Raw genomic sequence first — 20,829 nt, 5'->3', positions numbered from 1 at the left:
AGTGGACCATAAGTGATGTGATAAACTACATTCACAGCTACTCAAACATATCTGTGTGAACTTTAGCACTGACTTCAAACGGCCACTAAAAAGCAACTTGACAACCACAAACGGGTTTGTTCATTATTTGAAAGGACTGCCAAAAATTGACCTTTATTTCTATAAAAAAAAAAAAAAAAAAAAACTATTCTCAAAACTCAAACAGAAGAAGAAACAAAGCATCTAAGAACTTCCGAACTGTAATGTTTTAAAATTTCATTTTAATTAAGGACATATGTCACAAATTAATAAGTATACAAGCACTGCTGAGACAAGTCAGGGCAAACTGAACATTTGAATGTCACATAGGACGCTTTTAAAAAGGAAAACAAAAAGGGGATCATGGTACTTCATCAGTTGAAGACTTCTATCTCTTGGGCCAGTTGTGGCGAAACCCTCTGCAAACAGAAATAAACAGACCATATAAATGCCTTTTTAACCCAGCAACGACTGTTACAATCAGAGCGTTCCAGTACCTGTCAGATTTGGCGGGTAAGTAAGACATGCTCTTGCCTCCCCCAGAGCTTTTCTTCGGTGCTTTTTTTTTCTGAGAATCAAAATTGGTTAAAGATCAGAGATCGTGCAAAGCTAAGAGATTTGTGGAAAGGTGAAAGCTTGTAGATTCCAAACAGGTTAATACCTTCTGCTTGGGTCCATGTCCGTTTGGATCAAAGTGTGAACTTTCTTTTGATTTACCTGTGAGCATGAAAAAACAAACAAATGAAGACACCAATAGGACAAATAAATAGGAAAAATTACAGAATATAAGGCAGAACTCTTACCATCGAACATTTTGAAATTTGATTGGCTGTAGTCATAAGGTTCAAAGTTTTGTTGGGGAACGTCAGGCTCTTTTTTCTGTTTCTGTTTTTTCTGCGCAGGTTTTGTCGACTGATTAGCCACTGATGTCTCACTTTCAGTCTTTGAGGCTTTAATGTTTGGTTTAACACTCTCTTCATTGGCATCACTGGCAGCTCTCTCTCTTTTCTGTCCAGCCTGCTTTGCTTCCTAAAAACATAGGTTTGACAAAACAGATGTTAGTGTAAAATGAAAAAGAAACCGCTTGTAAAATTGTGGAGCTGAAGCTTCCTCACCTTTACTTGCTGCCTGACAGTGTGAACGTTTTGCAGCGACTCCTGGTAGCTCAGTTTGGCTTTCTTTCGTTCCTCTGAAAGACAAATACAAGCAATTATGCACATATAAAATCACTTTAGACTACAGAGTTTGTGTTGTTTGTACCTTGAGCTTTCTTGGCCTGTTCTTTAGCTTGCTGCTTGTCCTGAGCCTCCTTCTGCTGCTGCTCAATACTCTGTAATTTCCACCTGTTACGAATCTGTTTTAAATGGATCAACAAAAAGAGTCAATATAATCTCTCAACTGGTGTTTCAACCACAGAAAAACATCAATAAAACAGCTTGAGAATATTATCTCGTGTAGCTTTACGTTTACCTCAGACAATTCATTTAGTGTCCACAGCATGTTAGTGCACTAGAGAAATGAACTTTAAGAGGAGAAATATATGCACTATATTAGCTTATTATAATTTACCTGTTAGTAATATCTTAATGTATGTTTATATAAATGTGTCATGAAAACAAGTTATAACAATAACTGTGTAAATGATTATATTTCAAAAATGAATTACATTTTATTTAATTTCTTTATTTGAGTGTAGATTATTATATCTAAAAAGCAACTGAATTTAATAGTTTGTTGTTAATTGTAACCTTTAATATTACTATAATGTGCAAGAAGGGCTTCCTGTATATAGTTTAGAGTATTAGATGAGAGATTTTTTTAATCCTTGAGAAAATGTTAATTATAATTGAAATTATTTAGAGACACACACATCTTTTTATCTATGCATTTGCTGATGTCCGAACTGTTTGCATTTTATTTTATACATATTATCTTTTTATTCCTTTTCCTGTTTTTATTTCATTTTTAATGCATTTTATATCTTTTATGTATCATCTTGTTATTCTGACTTTTAATGCATTTTAAATATTGCTGTCTGGTTGAAAGAGCTGGGAGAATTAGGAAGAAAGTGATTAGGTTAAAATTTGGTAAATTTGGATAAGGGAACAAACCACGGGGAAATTTGAGCTGTAGTGCATAGATAAGATGTCTCCGGAAGGGGGATTAGGGCTGTGTGGCGCAGTTTGAGGTGTCTTGGCAAAAGGGGACATTGAAACTTTATCAGTCTGAAGTGCCTTAACAGGTAGCAGTCCTGTCGTGTGAGGAAGATCCATTTAGATCTGCTCTGATGGACAACAACAACAACAACAACAAACTCCCTAAGACTTCCTAGCTCATCCATCCAGATAGCAAAATTCTCTGTTTTTACTGTCATTTCTATTCCTTATGTTCTATTTTTATTATTCTTCTTTATGTAAAGCACTTTGAATTACCATTGTGTAAGAAATGTGCTATACAAATAAAATTGCCTTGCCTTAGAGACACACAATTTGTTCAATAAACCACTGAACGTACCGAACTGTCATGTTTGCATACTTTTACACCCCTAATATAAACGCATACACACAATATATATATATATATTTTACTATGACACCAAGAGGGGAAAAAAGAAACGATACCTCATAAATCTTTGAAGATGGGTCATATTTGGCATTCTTTGATATGTGAATGTCCTTTGATGGTAAATACTGCAAACAAGCATTGAAATATTAGTGCAAGTACATAACTTAAGACAAAAGCCATCAGCTAGACTGAAGTATTGTACCATTCGGAAGGGATTGTCAAACGAGTCCATGATGCTGTGTGCTTTCTGCTGTGCCACTGTCAGAGAAGCAGGTACTGGTGCTTCCTCCTCCTCATCCTCCTCAAAAACACATGACAAACATCCTCAACTCTCAGAAACACCCCCAAATCAATACTAAGACCACTTACAAATACAAAATGTCCTAATAAAATTAACTTTAACTTCTGCTGAACTTTATAACTGATCAGGACACGTCTGTTAAGGACCCCAATATACTTGAGGCAAAGTTTTTTCTTTTTTTGTTTAGGAGGTAAAAGGAAGTTTGAAATACCTTGGCAGCGATGTACTGATAAACATCTGCTGACAGCAACGTTTAGATGAAAATGTAAATATGTGCGGCACACTTTCCTCTCAAACATGAAATAAAAGAAGGTGGAGCCTCAAATCGCGACTAATCGTTTGACAGCCGTTGCTTTATCACATACAAAATAGTTTGAGTTTGCCTAATATATTTCGGTGTACTATATGTAATTTATATATATATATATATATATATATAAATGCAAACACATTCATATATATTTGAGACATATTTACAAGTAAATGTATTTATTTATATTTTTATATAATTAAAATTATATATAAATAAAAATATTTTGTACATGAACAACATTTCTCTTAAATATATACATTATTTTGTGTGTATTTATATATACAGTACAGTCCAAAAGTTTGGAACCACTAAGATTTTTAATGTTTTTAAAAGAAGTTTCGTCTGCGCACCAAGGCTACATTTATTTAATTAAAAATACAGTAAAAACAGTAATATTGTGAAATATTATTAAAATTTAAAATAACTGTTTTCTATTTGAATATATTTCACAAAGTAATTTATTCCTGTGATGGTAAAGCTGAATTTTCAGCATCGTTACTCCAGTCTTCAGTGTCACATGATCCTTCAGAAATCATTCTAATATGCTGATTTGCTGCTCAATAAACATTTATGATTATTTTCAATGTTGAAAACAGTTGTGTACTTTTTTTTTTTTTTTTTTTTTTTTTTTTTCAGGATTTCTTGATGAATAGAAAGTTCAAAAGAACAGCATTTATCTGAAACACAAAGCTTCTGTAGCATTATACACTACCGTTCAAAAGTTTGTGGTCAGTAAGAATTTTTATTTTTTTGAAAAGAAATTAAAGAAATGAATACTTTTATTCAGCAAGGATGCATTAAAGACATTTAAAGACATTAAATTAAAGACATTAAAGACATGGCAGTAAAGACATTTATAATGTTACAAAAGATTAGATTTCAAAAGAACAGTGTTTATCTGAACTTTCTATTCATCAAATAATCCTGAAAAAAAATATTGTACACAAATATTTTGTACAATTTTACAGTATGTTTCTTGAGCAGCAAATCATCATATTAGAATGATTTCTGAAGGATCATGTGACACTGAAGACTGGAGTAATGATGCTGAAAATTCAGCTTTGATCACAGGAATAAATTACTTTGTGAAATATATTCAAATAGAAAACAGTTATTTTAAATTGTAATAATATTATTTCACAATATTACTGTTTTTTACTGTATTTTTAAATAAATAAATGTAGCCTTGGTGAGCAGACGAAACTTCTTTTAAAAACATTAAAAATCTTAGTGGTTCTTTTGGACTGTACTGTACATATTAATTACACACAGTACTCACACATATTATGAGAACTCAAACTTTTATTTTGTATGCGATTAATCGTTTGACAGCCCTTCTCAGAGTCACACCTACCTATTACATAATCGCTACAGACCAATGGTACTTCGAAAGCCTTTACCAGCCAGAGTAAACTCTTCTGGAAAGTTCGATTTTGCCTGACTTTGTTTGTTTGAAATGACGTCACACCAGTTCATTCTTGATTTTGTTTTCTCAAACCTAGCCTTTGTCAGCACACCCAAACATGCAAAATAAAGATTTCTCTGGATTTCTTTTCAAATGTCCTACCGCAAACAGTCTGATTTTTGCTGGAGCTATCAGGGCATGCAAGGATTTTCCCTCTCGGTCCACACTTTCATTCTCCTCCTCTGAAAACAATACTCCAGGTTTGGTTGGGGTTTCTAAACACACATGGAGAAAACAATTTAGTGATTTTCATGACCAAATAAAAAAGGCAATTAAAGACTCATAAAGTGTCCATTACATCTAGACCTACCAGAGGAAGTAGGTTCCAGGAAAACACTTTCGGGCAAGCGGGAGGTGTCATGAGGTCCGAATAAAGTAGACTGTGGCTATGAGACAACAAGAGCAACTCAGTAAGACAGCTTCTTTTGTTGGTTGGTTTTACAGAGCTGGACAAATCTGTCAACACACCTTTCTTGTAGGGGTTATTGATGTCCTCTTTTCAGCAAGTACCTCTGCCTGAAGAGAGACAACATTTTTAGTACTGATATTGCAAATTATAGGACTAATATATTCATACAACATAAGTGATAGTAGTCAATCAGTAAATGGTGTTTTTATAAGTGCACACCTTCAGTAATGGAGTCTCTCGCGCCTCTTTGATAAGCTGATGAAGCTCATTGATCTGCTGGCGGACTAGTGGTGGAATGGGGTTACAGCAAGCGATGATGCCCTGAGGCTCCCTATAGGGAAAAACACATGCGTTTACACAGCTTCCTGTGCGTGAGAGATAGCAGCCGCCTTACAGCTTTCAACAGAATAAAATATTGAAAGGATGTGTCACTGGAAAATAAAGGACTACACTAGTTCACTCCATTTGGTGATTTCTCAACAAGCTGTTTAGTTTCAGTAATGTTGTGATGTCACTCATCACCCATTAACAAATGCTTGCAAAATATGACACTGTGGGGTAAGATGTTTTTAATATTTTTGAATACCTTCTTATGCTTACCAAGGCGGTTTTTATTTAATCAAAAATATATTAAAAACAATTTAAAATAACTTTTTTTTATCTGAATGCATTTTAAAATGTAATTCATTCCTGTGATCAAAGCTGAATTTTCAGCATCATTACTCCAGTCTTCAGTGTCACATGATCCTTCAGAAATCATTCTAATATGATGATTTGCTGCTCAATAAATGTTTATCAATGTTGAAAACATTGAAACATGATGCACTTCTTTCAGGATACTTTGTATTTACTGTCACTTTTGAACACTAGTGAAAAAAATATATATACTAAAATGTATCTGAAATTTTTTTTTTGTGCTGAGAATACATTTACATATTTTTGTGCTTAAGAAAAATAGCCTGCAACTGTACTTTTGGTATACTAAACTGGTATACTTAAAGTATTGGAACAACTAATTTTGACCTTAATGCACTTCAGTTGTGCGGAAGTAGCGTTGAGATCCAACTAAAGATATCGGATTGTGCTAAAGTTGAACTATTGCAAGTATACTTTAAGTACACTTTGAGTATCTAAAGACTGATATACAAAGATCATACAATCCGTATTAATAGTGATATTAAAACACTTTCAGGCATAAGATTAAGAAATGTGCATTGTGCGATAAAGATATACTCCAAATAAAGTTTAATTATAATTTTATATCAGTACATTAAGTTACAGGTCAATAAATATGTTATTGTATTGAAATATACATTATATTGTTACTAGGGAATGTATGAAGGTATAGGGCAAAAACAGGCCATTTGATTCTAGGGTCAGTAACAGCTGAAAATTCTCAATAACGATTACGATAACTTTATAGTGTCCACACCTGTTTATGATAAGTGAGTTTTGTTGTCTGCCTCTTTAAAGCTCGGACTATTTAAAGCAGGATGGATTATGATTGGCTGTCAATGTTTCTCGTTCATCAGCTGGAAAAAAATGTTCTGAAAGTGATTCCAATTATATAGTTTTTCTGTGCAGTTATCATTATAAACAAATAGTATATTATAATAGTATATTTGCATTGATTTTTAGAATTGTCTTTATAATTATTGTTATAGTGCTATAAAACCAAATTATTTTTTCTGCAAGAAAATCATAAGTGCACCTTATGGAGAGAAAATGAAAACAAAAAGAGTTTAGAATAAAACGCCTTTAAAACTTACTTTGGAAGCTCGTCTGCAATCTTCATCATCATGTGGTTTGGTAGGACATACCTGTGGAGGAACAACACATTCATGGATCACACCAACTACACAATGATTAGTAATTGGTCAACAGATGCACAGAAACGGTTTGGGGAATCACCCGGTGCTCTCATCTTCCTGTCGTGCCAGTTTGTCTCTCCAGGCGTACAGCAGTCTGAAGGCCGCCAGCTGCTGTGTGTTGAAGCTCTTCTTCTGCTTGCGGTACAGCTCCAAGTACGAGTCCTCCGTAAAAATAGGCTTCATGTATTTCTAAAGACAAAGACGTGATGGTTGTAAAAATATTCATGTCAAACAATGAATCACTATCTGAACTGGTTAATTGATTCAGTTGAACTGATTCAAAGTGATTAAGGGGTTAGTTCACTCAAATTAAAATTCTGTCATTAATTATTTCACACCCATAAGACTTTTATTCATCTTCAGAACACAAATGAAGATATTTTTTAATGAAATCTGAGAGATTTCCGTCCCTCCATTGACAGCTGCAAGACACTTTCACGCTTCAAAAAGTTCATAAAGAGATCCTAAAACTAATCCATATGAATTGAGCCGTTTAGTCCAAATTTTCTGAAAAGACTCAAGCGCTAACCCTGATTAAATGACAGAACTTTCATTTTTGGGTGAACTAACCCTTTAATACATCATTTTATATGTTCTCTGCATTTGAAGTGTTTAATTAGCTGGCATGAGTAAATCTGTCCACACCTTGAGCGAGAGGTCTCTGCTTTTAGCCCAGACCTGCTGAATGAGGGCAGGTTGCCCGTTCCCCGCATTATACAGGTCCGTTCGGACTCGATCATACACGTACAGCAGGTAGTGGGTGTCAGCCTGAGCGTACTTTAACATCTCATCTGGCAACGGTCTACAGACACAAAACACAGCATAAGTATTAGCATAATATAATACAGCCAAACAGAAACCCTGCTGTAAAATTAGGGAATTGAGTTACTGTTGTCCTACATAATGAGTTTGGCTCAATAATAAAGGAGAACTGTATTGTGCTGATCAAAATCAGCCTAAGATTACCGTATCCTCCAGTCTGCCAGCTGGTAGCGTTTATCAGAGCTCACATTGCAATACATTTTGAGGAGATGGTCAAGGGAGTTTCGGCCGAGGTTTAGGCAACGCGCAGCATGATGGGTGTCAAACATGTTGACCACGTAGAGACTGAAGTCCTTCTGTAGCCACTCAATGTCAGAGTCAGCACCGTGAAACACCTGCAGGAGCATCACATCACATGCAACATTACATACATGGACACCTTTACAGTAAACACATCAAATGGCATTCACAGCACATAGAGAATGAGACATTTTAATGAATGAAACTGAACAGTCAGCTGGATATAATGTAAGGCGGGACTTCATTTCATTTGTTTGATGGGACTGTTATGTGAATGAACCATGTAAGGCTATTCATCAAAAGTCATTTGGAGGTGACTTATTGCAATTTTTTTGTCGTTATAATTTTTGTTGAATTTTTAAGTCATTAGTAAATCAAAATTGACCACTTTTTTATGAAATATTGCTGTATTTATTAGAAATTATTAATCCGTACACCTTTTTTTTTCTCATGTGCCCTTATAATCTTTAATCAAAATAACTTCCCCTTCCTCTTGCAGTGACACCTCTTCTCGAGATCCACCAATAGCAAACCAGAACCATCCAAACAATTCCCAATGGATAAAATCAAGTCCCGCCCTACATTAGTTCTTGTTCCAGATATACACTAGTGTTGTCACGATACCAAAATTTTGACTTCGATAAGATTCCCAACTTAAATATGATACCGATACTTAAACGATACTATGGCAAAAACCTAAAACAGCAGGAAAAGTAAATAAATAACATGACAGAACTTCTTTCTTCACCAATGTGCAGCTGATACTTCTGGATGCCATGAAGTTAGTGTTAGACTTAATATAATTTTTAATGTTTATTATTTTCATGCTCAATAAAATTTGTAAATTTTGCTGTTATGCTTTTTTTTTTTAATACATTTAGGTGTTTTAGACGGTAAGATTATTATAAAAATTATATTACTGTAAATAATTAGAGCAATGTTATTAAAGCATAAATTAGTTTAAAATAACTGTATATACCCTTCACATATTTATGTAGTTTTAAATTAATTTTATTTTTGCAACCAGATATCACTTACTCAATAATACACCTCTTTGCGGAGGTCTGCTTGCACGAGTAAAATAAATAAAAAAACACTCATTTAATGTTTGAGAGCATAAACATAACGCTGGTATCACATTCACTAACCTGCCACTCTTTAAGTTCTTTGTACAAATCGGGATGTTTGACGGCAAGATGCTTTTGACTCCCTTCGCTTGCGCTATTTTGTAACATCTTTTGCAGACGGGCTTTGTGGTGTCCGTGGGCTTGCCCTGGCTGTCGGCAATGTAAGTAAAATAATGCCGTATTTCGCTTCGTGCATCTGCTTTCTCATCGGACTGTTTTTAAAAGCAGGGTATCGCGATACCTTTCTAATACCGGTATATCGTGCAACACTAATATACACCACAGCAGGAAAGCAAAGACTATTGCAATTTCTGTTTCTGTCTCATTTAAAGTCAATCACCTTCACAATGGCGGGGTCGGTGAAAGTCTCGTTTAAGATGTACATTTCACTGCGCAGTTCCAGCACGTCTATTATGAAATCCTCCTCCCGCGTTGATATCTGCATCAAGCATGTGATTCCCAAAAAGCTTCTGTAGGAATGATGCTGTAGACAGAAAACTGGTGTGAAATAAAACTTGTGATACACGATTAATTAACATCATGAAAACAGGAAAGTGTCACACCTCCAGGTCCACAGCGAACTCGGTCGTCTTGGCCAACTTCTCATTCAAAGCAACAAGATCATCTAAAGTATTGATGAACTGACAAGTTGACTCTGCAAGGGGTTTATACATCTAAAACACAATCATTGATGTTAAACCTAAATGAAAATAGCAAGAAAACATGCAATGGAATGAAAAAAAAAAAAAAAAAAAAAAAGGATGAATAGGACATTGACCTGGACATCAGGTTTACACTTCAGACTCTCTGGCATGACCAGATGGTCCAATTCATACTGATAGGGGTGAGAAAACCTGGAAAACAGCATAATCCATTTACAACAGGACTAGCATTAAACACTGATGTAAAATGACTAACAAACACACTGGATGGCTTTACACTGGATAAATCACATAAATGTCTCTTACATGTCATCCACATGTTCTTTCGTTCTCTGCTGATGGATAAAATCCGCCAGTGCAGCAGGAACATCCAAATCCTCTGGTCTCTCCTTACGAATGTGTTTGTCGGCAAAATCTTAAATCATACATGTGGTTACATTTTAGTATTTAGTTTAAAAAAAAAAAAGTTACATAGTGTAGCTTTAAGGGATTAGTTCACTTTCAAAACAATTTTCCTGATAATTTACTCACCCCCATGTCATCCAAGATGTTCACGTCTTTCTTTCTTCAGTTAAAAAAGAAAAAGGTGCCATCGAACATTTTTTTACAAGATGTAATATAAGTCTAAGGTGTCCCCTGAATGTGTCTGTGAAGTTTCAGCTCAAAATACCCCATAGATTTTTTTAATTAATTTTTTTAACTGCCTATTTTGGGGCATCATTAGAAATGCGTCAATTCAGGCTGCGGCCCCTTTAAATGCTCGCACTCCCGCCCACAGAGCTCGCGCTTGCCTTAAACAGCATAAACAAAGTTCACACAGCTAATATAACCCTCAAAATGGATCTTTACAAAGTGTTCGTCATGCATGCTTCAGATTATGTGAGTATAGTATTTATTTGGATGTTTACATTTGATTCTGAATGAGTTTGATAGTGCTCCGTGGCTAAAGCTAACATTACACACTGTTGGAGAGATTTATAAAGAATGAAGTTGTGTTTATGAATTATACAGACTGCAAGTGTTTAAAAATGAAAATAGCGATGGCTCTTGTCTCCGTGAATACAGTAAGAAACGATGGTAACTTTAACCACATTTAACAGTACATTAGCAACATGCTAACGAAACATTTAGAAAGACAATTTACAAATATCACTAAAAATATCATGATATCATGGATCATGTCAGTTATTATCGCTCCATCTGCCATTTTTCACTATTGTTCTTGCTTGCTTACCTTGTCTGATGATTCAGCTGTGCACAGATCCAGACGTTAATACTGGCTGCCCTTGTGTAATGCCTTGAACATGAGCTGGCATATGCAAATATTGGGGGCGTACATATTAATGATCCCGACTGTTACGTAACAGTCGGTGTTATGTTGAGATTCTTTGGAGGTCTTTTATACAAATGAGATTTATATAAGAAGGAGGAAACAATGGAGTTTGAGACTCACTGTATGCCATTTCCATGTACTGAACTCTTGTTATTCAACTATGCCAAGATAAATTTAATTTTTAATTCTTGGGCACCTTTAAGGTTTTTGAGGAAAACATACCAGGATTATTCTCCTTATAGTGGACTTCAATGACCTCCAAACAGTTGAAGGTCAAAATTACAGTTTCAGTGCAGCTTCAAAGGGCTGTAAACGATACCAGACGAGGAATAAAGGTCTTATCTAGAGAAACCATCGCTCATTTTTGAAAAAAAAAAATACAACTGTATATGCTTTATAAACACCAAATATCACCTTGCACATGCTTCCGCCAAAACCACACTTTCGTATTCTTCAAAAAGCTTAGGCTGTATGTCCTACACCTTCCCTATTCTCCTTACGGAACAAGCGGCAGTTCCATTTTTTAGTAGAATAGGGAAGGTGTAGGACATACAGCGTAAGCTTTTTGAAGAATACGAAAGTGTGGTTTTGGCGGAAGCATGTGCAAGTCCACTGAAGTCCACTATAAGGAGAAAAATCCTGGAATGTTTTCATCAAAAACCTTCATTTCTTTTCAACTGAAGAAAGAAAAACATGAACATCTTGGATGACATGGGGGTGAGTAAATTCTCAGGAAAATTTTATTTGAAAGTGGACTAATCCTTTAAGTATTATTCAATATTTAATTATTAAATTGTTTTAATTGCATTTAAATCCTTTTTTATTTAATTTAAATTATTTATTTTTTAATGTTTTGTTGTCTGCACCTCCAGTAGTTCCACCAAATGTTAGCAATATAAATAATAGTAAAAAACAGACTGTTGAGGCTTTTTTAAACACACTCACATGATGGCAGAGGTTTCACTGCATTGGGTTTGATGAAGATTTTGGAGACAAAAGGAGTGTTGCTGTTATCCACTTTGTCTCTGAACTTGAGTTGTGGCCGCTGAATGTTTTTAGCATGCAGAAGGCGAAAGGTCTCTGTGCTGCGGTCTCCTCCCTGTAAGGAGAAGAAGAGCCATCATGCCAGAACCTGCTCCTCAGTGACCAGCCATCAACACATCTTCAAATAATGACACCTGACCACTTCAAACTAAAAGGACATGTTTTCTCTCACAATAAAAAACGTTGTCATGTCAAAGGAGGAGGACACGCTGACTAACCAACCTTGCGATTCCAGCTGGACACAACGATTTTGGGCGGCTGATATCCTGCCGGCATCACCGGCTGCTGGGAGCGACTCACGCCAGAGGCCTCGTCCAGGAGAATGCCCTGAACATGGGTCACAAATCCAGCAGTTCTCATTTTACAGATATAACAGGATTATAGATATAACAGATATAACAACAATTTGCAGCACGACTGAAAGAATTGAGATTTTTTAACCTTTTGCAATTTCTACAGATATAACAACAAGATGACTTAATTTGTTGACTAAAGGCCGTTCGCACCAATACAATAACCATGAAGATAACTACATTAGCATCCACATCAATGCTCTGCTGCTTTAAAGAGGACCTATTATGCTTTTTTTCATGTTTAACTCTGTTTAGAGTGTAATGTTGCTGTTTGAGCATGAAAAAGTCTGCAAATTTACAAAGAGTTATTCTCTATATCAGTGTCAGTGTTTCTGAACTCCCTGAAACACCTCGATTGAAGCCTTGAGTTTTATTCCGTGAACAAACACATAACCATATTCCTCATTTAAATAATTCCCACCCAAGGGAGATTTAAAAAAGGGGGATGAGGCCTGGTTGAGTCATGTTAGTAGTGTGTGGAAACTCGCAGCTATGGTTAGGGGTGTGACATTTCCCAAACATGCTAGAAATGGTTGACCAATCACGAGCATGTCACATTTTACAAAGGAAGGGGCTACTAAGGAGTGTTACTGACTAACTGAGAAGTGAAGGGATGTTCATATGATTTCTTTCAGGCATGAAAAGCTATTCTATAGTAGTCAATGTTTGAAGTGGATCAAAAAAGTTCAAAAGTTGTCCTAAGAAGAAGGTTTAAGGACAAATTTGATGAAAGGATTTGATGCACTTCAAATGTTGACTACTGTAATAGGGCCCAAAAACAAAATCAAGACTTTGAGCATGAAAAGAGGCCATATTATGCCCTTTTACAATCTCATTAAAGCAGTATGGATTCTGATTGGCTGTAAATGTATCATTCGTTAGCTGGGAAAAAAATGTGCTGAAAGCGATTTCCATGATCTCGTTCCCCTGTGTTGTTACAGTAAAAGCTGTGTGTTGTTGTGTGATGACTCCCTATTCTCACAGAATTAGAATGATTATTAAACGTCATAGTTATCATTCGCGTCCTTGATGTGAACGGGCCTTAAGGTCAGACATACAAACAGAAACCACAAGACCTGAAGCTTGAATCTCAAAGTTGTTATTAGAGTGTAACACTCATACCACTCTCTCGAGGATGACATCGTTTGAGTCCACCACCAGATCAAACCTGTCCTCCAGTCCAGTCAGTTTGTTCCTGTCTCTCATGTGAGATCTACAGCCATGATACTGCATGATCGTGCTCATACTGTCAGAGAAAGAGATATTAGTACAACACACAGTCAGTCTTTTCAGCCATACAGTAGTTGTTAGTGCGCTTACATATGGTGCAAAATGCTTTCACGGCGACCCAAGTTTGATTTCTGTCTCAAGGTCCTTTGCCTTGCACCTTTTTGGTGCAAATACATTACAGTAACTTGACATTATCATCGAAGATCAGCAATAATAATTTTCATTTTGATTACATAATAATGGCAATATATTCATGACAAAGTCAGACATGCCCCTTTGCCAGCTGTGATGCCGGTTACTGGTTTAAACTTGGCCTAGGTTTGTAAAAGATTTTTGGGTCAGTGCACCTTAATAGCTTCAACAATTGATTGCCAATTAAGTTTAGAATACAATGAACCAATCAGAACCCAGTTTAGGTCAGATAGCTGACCTAATTTAAATTTTTTCTAGGTATAAACTGCTCATGTAATAAAATTGCCCTTATCAGTGCAAAATGATCACAAATTAAAAAGGATTCATGCCAATATTGTCCAAAACCCCATTTTTTTTAGAATCTATTTGAACATCAGACTGGAAAAGTATATAAAAACAATGCCAGCAAAAATTCAACCCATTACCAAGGCCAAATGAGGCTAAATATATATATATATAATATTGATGAATCAGTATAAATTCTTGCATACTCTTAAAGCTGACACATCTTCCTTGTTAAATGAACATTACTTTACATCAAAAAAGAAAAAAAAGAAACCAAATACAATTCTATTTTGTAATTTTACATTAACAATGTAAAGTTCTATTTATTAAAACCAAGTCAATCTCATCAAGTTAGTGTTTTAAGCATTTCTACATTCATTCCAAAATAATAACTAAAGGCTGTAATAATTTAAACAACATATTTTTTTCTTTTTAATTGTCAACCTAGGATATTTTGGATCATCAGTCATGCACGAATTGTATTTTTAATTACTTATTTACTTAGTTACTTACTTTTCAATTAGTCTTCCCATTGACGCCATCATTTGTTCATTCAAACTGACACGCGGAACGCACACGTCAACAAGAGGCGGGATTTATCGCACAAACCAATCATAACCAATTACATCCAATCATAGCGCAATGGAGACACCCCCCACAAAACCCACCGCATGCCAGGGGTCTGATGATTTTCTATGGTTTCCTATGAGAGCAAAGGGAGGCATGACTCCTGCTGTAACTTTACCTGCGGGTGTCGCTGTTGGGCAGTGTTCCTTTAGAAATGTGTGACTTACGCTCTTTTTAATTTGTAATATATGCATTGTTTTATTTGAAATATGAATTATTTTCTCATCCTATTTTTTTGAGGATACTCTGCCTCCCTTGCCTACTTGGAGGAAACGCCCCATATAGAGTTATTTCCCTAATAAATGGCAATAAAGTTTGTAGTTTTTGAAAAATTCCTAAAATATTTGTGTTTTCTCTTTATGACAGGTGGTCTAATAAATGTAAGCCTTGTGTGTATGTGTGTGTGTATATATATATATATATATATATATATATATATATATATATATATATATATATATATATATAGATAGATAGATAGATAGATAGATAGATAGATAGATAGATAGATAGATAGATAGATAGATAGATAGATGTATAAATTTCAGTTTATCCAGTAGGATATCAGAAATAATATCTAACTACTGGACAATTACTATAGGAGACCTCAAAGTCATTCTGATGGCAAAGATGAGCATTTCCTTTACAGATCTACAAATCTATGAAGCATCAGTTTGATCTTCTGTGTGATTTATACTTCGCCAGTTCACCAACAAAAGGTACCAAAATATACCATGGTATGTCTCTGTTTTACGACATCCCTCATGGTAGTTTCATGGCATTCTTAAGTAACCTGAACCTTGGGACTTGCCATTAACCCTCAGTATATCAGGTAGAGTACTTCAGTACGGGTATTTACCAGTGTAGGAGTCGATCTCCCTGAGAGGCGCAGAAGTTCTGGAAGGCAGGGAAGCTGCGGTACAGATCAAACTCATCCCCCGCTGCTGGAAGAGCTGCAGACGCTTTCGTGGCAGAGACCACCGCTCCCAGCCCGTGCTGTGCAGACAAACACCAGTCAAACACATTCACCTCGACTTCACATGTGTACACTTTACATCTCAAGCGTTGCTGTGCGTGAGCACGCATGGCTGTTACTCTTTCCACGTCGCAATAGTGTTTACAGTTAGTTACAGCGCTGACACGACAAACCGACCTTGACAAATGCATCGACATCCTTGAATCCTGGACAAAACTCTCTGTCTGGCTCCGTTTCTTCGGCAGGTGACGAATGATCACTCTGTTTAGCAGTGGCAGCACTACTCGAGGAGGCAGCCATATTGAAACATTAAATCGAGAACATCGCAGCCGCACGAGAATACCTCTTCTTCTTCTGTGCCGACCGTGTGTGTCAATCAGGCAATATCGCCACCTGAAGGACGGCTTTGGTTACTACTGGCAGCTCTTACATTTGACTTACCTCGAAAAAGTGAAACGGACTCTTTAGCTTTTCACCTTCAAAGGGGCTTATTCAGTTTGATTATTCAACTGCATATTACTGAAAATGCAAATGCTGACAAAAAGCGGAGCATATGATTCGGATAATAACAAAATAAAGCCTATGTGATATTTTGGTATGGTCATATCAGTAGGCTACAATGATTCTCATTAATAATTTAGCATTAAGTGAAATTTATTATTAACGTAACGTATTTTAGAAATATTTTTGATCGTTATATGTTTAGTCTATTATATTGGCTTGAGCATAATATTTTAAACTTGATATATCGCTTCTTTTCTAACTGCCCGGACTTACGGGCGATCACAAAAAATCCCACAGACTGAACACTGAATGTTCCAACTGTCAAACATTCAAATCTAAACAGACACACAGAATGCCTATCTATCTATCTATCTATCTATCTATCTATCTATCTATCTATCTATCTATCTATCTATCTATCTATCTATCTATCTATCTATCTATCTATCTAGAAGTGATGCATTGACATGGGGTTCAACTCCAGTAATCGACCCAAAATATCGTAATAATAGTAGGCAAATAATAAAATATGGCCTATCACTTATGTTATGTTATGTTGCTTGCTATGTTATTACACATTGGCCAACAATATTATTTTTTCTGTCCAACTAGCTTAACCAGAGTAAAATGTGAGTTTGTAACATAACTTTTTTTTAAACAAACGTAATAGCCTACTTTAATATTTTACTGTAAAGTTGTGCAATTTTGTAGGATTTACGGTATTTTGTTTTATTTATTTGCCCCAATTTGTAATAATTTAAGTATATACATTTATATAAAATAGCAAAATTTTATGTTAAATCCACTTTAATAAAGATCTACATTTCTAAATTTCATTCATAGTGATAGACATGAAAAATGTCTGGGTTTAGTGGACGATTACTGCCATCTACTGGAAAGCAAACACTTAATTAAAATAAAATTAAAATAACATGAATTTTTAATTACAGCCACTAGATGGCTAGAAAATTATTCAATGGTTCACATTATAAAATCACTATTATAACTATAAAAATAACTTTATATCAAATTTTAGCATTTTTCGTACTATCATTTGTACTATCATGGGTATTTGAAGATATTTTTGAAAAATACAATTATTTACAAGGTTGTAGAGAACAGTGCACTTTTGCAGACTTATATACTGAGGTTTTAATTACATTATTTTAATATTGTCAGTCGTGAATTAAAGTGGGCCGGTCTAAGACATGAAACTCCAGGGCTGAAAATGAGTCCCAATCCAGCCCGGGATGGTTTCAATGATTTTAATATTTTCTGGTATATCTGAGTTAAGTTACCCAGGAGCTCTGTTGACATAGACTTAGCTAACGTTAGCTACAGCTTGATGAATTGAGTCATTGAACACAGCAGGAGAGAACGCAACGTTAGCCAGCTAGCTAAAGCTCCGGTGGAAAATTATTAGCTAACGCTACTGTTTTTGAGGAGGTAGATTTTGAGGTGAGGGGACTGACAAGGCAGAAGGTAAAGTGGTCCACCGTTCTATCAATAAGCAGACCTGCCAACCTGTACGCATTTTGCATAGCGGATACGCATTTTGACTTCAAAGTACGCTGGTACGATTTGTCACTCTAACTACGCAAAAACCTGCTGACGCCCCTGTGCACGCGCAGTCCTCAAATCAAGCAACCGCAAAAGAAGAAGAGTTCGACCAATCATAGCGCTAGGCTCTTCCCCCAAATAGCAAGTGGGGATGATTGACAGATGCGTAAAGTCTTTCATTAATAAGAGACTGAAAATCGACACCAATAAAGTTTCCCGCTCGATCCCTCTTCAAAATAATACTTAGTAAGGAGGCCATAATAATTTTTGACTCATGACTGAAGTTAAGTTTCTCCAGCTCTCCCCAGGTTGGCAAAAAAAGCATCTCAAAATGCATCTGATTGATGCTTTAAAGTATGGAATATTTAAATTTTTCTTCTGGGGAAGCATGCCCCCGGACCCCCCAGAGGGGTTCTCTACAAAGTCAAAAGGAAACGGTTGGATTGTTCCCCCCCAACCCTGGGTTAACGGTCTTATTTGCATTATTTGCGGTTTCAGTGTCATTGATTGGACAAAGGCATCACATATAGCCAGATATTTCTCTCTATGGCTCTGCATATAGCTGTAGCATTGCGCATCCTCATATTGATCAATTTACTGAATGGACATTTTGGACTATAAAGGTAAGAATGAAATGGTCTCTTCTTCACTCAAATTGTTGTGTTTTCTGTCAGAGTTTGACATTTTTCCTCTCAAACACCGAATTTACTGTTTATGGAGGGTATGCACGTGACGTCACCAATGACCGTTATGACTGCGGTCACGCCCACTGAGTGGCTCAAAGACTGAGTGGCATTATTGGTGATCAGTGTGTTAGTTCACCCAAAAATGTCATTAATTACTCATCCTCATGTTGTTCCTCACCCGTAAGACCTTCGTTAATCTTCAGAACACAAATTAAGATATTTTTGATGAAATTCGTTGGCTCAGTGAGGCCTGCATAGGCAGCAATGACATTTCCTCTCTCAAGATCCATTAATTTACTAAAAACATATTTAAATCAGTTCATGTGAGTACAGTGGTTCAATATTAATATTATAAAGCGTTGAGAATATTTTTGGTGCGCCAAAACCCCCCAAAATAATGACTTATTTAGTGCTGGCCGATTTCAAAACACTGCTTCAGGAAGCATCGGAGCATAATGAATCAGCATATTAATGTTGACCTGAGAAGCGATTGCTAGTATAGAAAGTTAACTAGTCGCAAGTTTGAGGTAAAATGCACTTGGGTTGTCGATGTCAAAACACTATATAAGCTGTGATTCAAATATTAAATAATGTTATGTCATTTGTTTACTCTTACACTGAATGTTTGCTGCTTCAATCCAGATGAGTAGGCTATTGTGTAGGGTAAATTTAGTATAGGTGTGAAAATTGTACAGCTGTGGTTTTTTCTATAGGGTATACAACAAGTTTTTTCTCAAGATCAATAAGAAATTATCATTTTATTTGTTTTATTTGTTATTTGTCATGCTCTTTTCTCATTTAGCTCCCTGACAATCTGACAGAAATGTCTTGTTGTGGCTCGAAAATGGGTTGAATACGTGCGGTTCATGTATGTCTTCTTTAGTCTGTTGGCTCTAGATTTGAGCAGGGAGGGTGAGATGTTCAGTTTCTGCAGGATTGGGCCTGAGATCTGAGGTGCTGTTCTATGGATTCTGCTCAGAGAGTAAAGCTTTCTCATGTCTGAGTCCGCCTATAATTTCAGATTCCCCCTGTATCATGACTGTGCCATTTTTATAAATGTTCACAGTTATCACAGTGCTGTCAGGGTCATATGGTTCTCTAATTTTGACTTTCCAGCCATTACAGATGCCTTCTTTCTTTACAGAGGGTAATGGGTGAAGATGGCCTTATGCCAGGCACTGGGGTGATCAGAGAAGAAAATAAGGAATACTCTCTGGAATGTTTGTAAGAAGTTGTGAGAAGTTTCTGCTTGTAGTTTTGCATTGCAGAGTCAGTTTTGATCAGAGGGAGAGTGTATGGGCACACAGTCTGAGCTCATCTGTATATGGAAGTGGGGTGATTGCGGCTCCTGCTCTGATTGGTTGATTCTCTCTGGCTCATTTGAATTGCTACATTGAGGAATGCTAGAGTGTGGGCTAGCCATAGTTTTAGCTTTTTAGCATTTTAGCTTATAAAAATATAAAAAAGGTCAATTTTATGCCGATATACTTGCAAAAAACAACCAAACCAGACAAAAAGATTCCTGGGGCAGCTTTAGTTGTACTCACTGCTTCTCCCTCTGTGAATAAGTGGATCTTCTCTTGTTTTAAACTTATCTCTAATTTTCCAGCAGGCCTGCTGCTAGAAATCTGATCCTCTGCGTTGATTATTTAGGTTTAAAACAAAAATACTATATTTTCTGAGTTCTTTTCAGCAAAGTTCACTTCTGTATGTGGTATTCTTGTAGATTTTTTAATCCATTTCTCATCTCAAAACAGCAAACGAAGAAAGTCTAAGAACTCATGTAGATCATGACTTCTCTCATGACTCCTCTATCTCTTTCATCAGTTGCCCATCTCTCTAATAAAACACATAATATACTAAAGTGTCTTTGATGTTTCCATGGTTTCCGGAAATCGAGGGTAATGATGTCATTGATAGGCGATGCACGGACACAGACTGGTTAAAATTGCTTATTTCTCTGGATTTAGGGTTAATGTAAGTACACAAGTCAACAAATATAACATTACATTATTATATATAACATTGTTCTAGTGTTTTTTGGATATTTTAATCTAAAAATCCTACATATTTGTGCCTTTAACTGGTTTCATATGTCAGATTTATTGCATGACTCGGGCAGAGAAAGCTGTCGCTATCAAACATTGTTTACTTCATCAGCTGAGTCAGTGTAATGGTGAAGGGGTCGATCAAATGGGCCAGTTGATGGAAGGTTTGCGAAGAAATTTTATGCTCCCTTGTAAAAG

At 35.9% G+C, this 20,829-nt stretch overlaps 1 protein-coding gene across 2 annotated transcripts; it reads right to left on the bottom strand.

The window, feature by feature from the left end:
* Window positions 1-243: 243 nt before the first annotated feature.
* Window positions 244-16,170, bottom strand: exosc10 (exosome component 10). 2 transcript variants are annotated; one of them, XM_067370828.1, is made up of 25 exons: window positions 16,011-16,170; window positions 15,717-15,853; window positions 13,646-13,769; window positions 12,393-12,497; window positions 12,072-12,225; window positions 10,100-10,208; window positions 9,910-9,985; window positions 9,695-9,805; window positions 9,472-9,615; window positions 7,909-8,099; window positions 7,588-7,744; window positions 6,983-7,131; window positions 6,841-6,891; window positions 5,291-5,402; window positions 5,131-5,178; window positions 4,973-5,048; window positions 4,765-4,877; window positions 2,786-2,884; window positions 2,640-2,708; window positions 1,279-1,372; window positions 1,134-1,207; window positions 822-1,047; window positions 680-735; window positions 516-586; window positions 244-437 (listed from the first exon to the last, which is right to left on the bottom strand). In XM_067370828.1, the coding sequence occupies exons 1-25, from the start codon at window positions 16,131-16,133 to the stop codon at window positions 407-409; spliced, it is 2,700 nt and encodes an 899-aa protein (XP_067226929.1). In that variant the 5' UTR covers window positions 16,134-16,170; the 3' UTR covers window positions 244-406. The 2 variants fall into 2 exon arrangements, with proteins under 2 accessions (XP_067226929.1, XP_067226930.1); XM_067370829.1 differs by having other exon boundaries at window positions 2,786-2,881.
* Between the last annotated feature and the right edge of the window lie 4,659 nt (window positions 16,171-20,829).

The sequence above is a fragment of the Chanodichthys erythropterus genome, chromosome 20 (assembly GCF_024489055.1).
Source record: "Chanodichthys erythropterus isolate Z2021 chromosome 20, ASM2448905v1, whole genome shotgun sequence".
Taxonomy (NCBI): domain Eukaryota; kingdom Metazoa; phylum Chordata; class Actinopteri; order Cypriniformes; family Xenocyprididae; genus Chanodichthys; species Chanodichthys erythropterus.
The sequence above is the reverse complement of the archived record's forward strand: the minus strand, read 5'-3'. Positions and strand labels throughout refer to the sequence as shown.

Bases quoted from the DNA above. Each gene is read 5' to 3' on its own strand.
- exosc10 (XM_067370828.1), bottom strand. From the start codon at position 16,133: ATGGCTGCCTCCTCGAGTAGTGCTGCCACTGCTAAACAGAGTGATCAT. The intron at 5,403-6,840 runs GTAAGTTTTAAA...TTTTCCCTATAG, and splicing joins ATTGCAGACGAGCTTCCAAA to GGAGCCTCAGGGCATCATCG. The intron at 587-679 runs GTATTAACCTGT...TTTGATTCTCAG, and splicing joins GACATGGACCCAAGCAGAAG to AAAAAAAAAGCACCGAAGAA.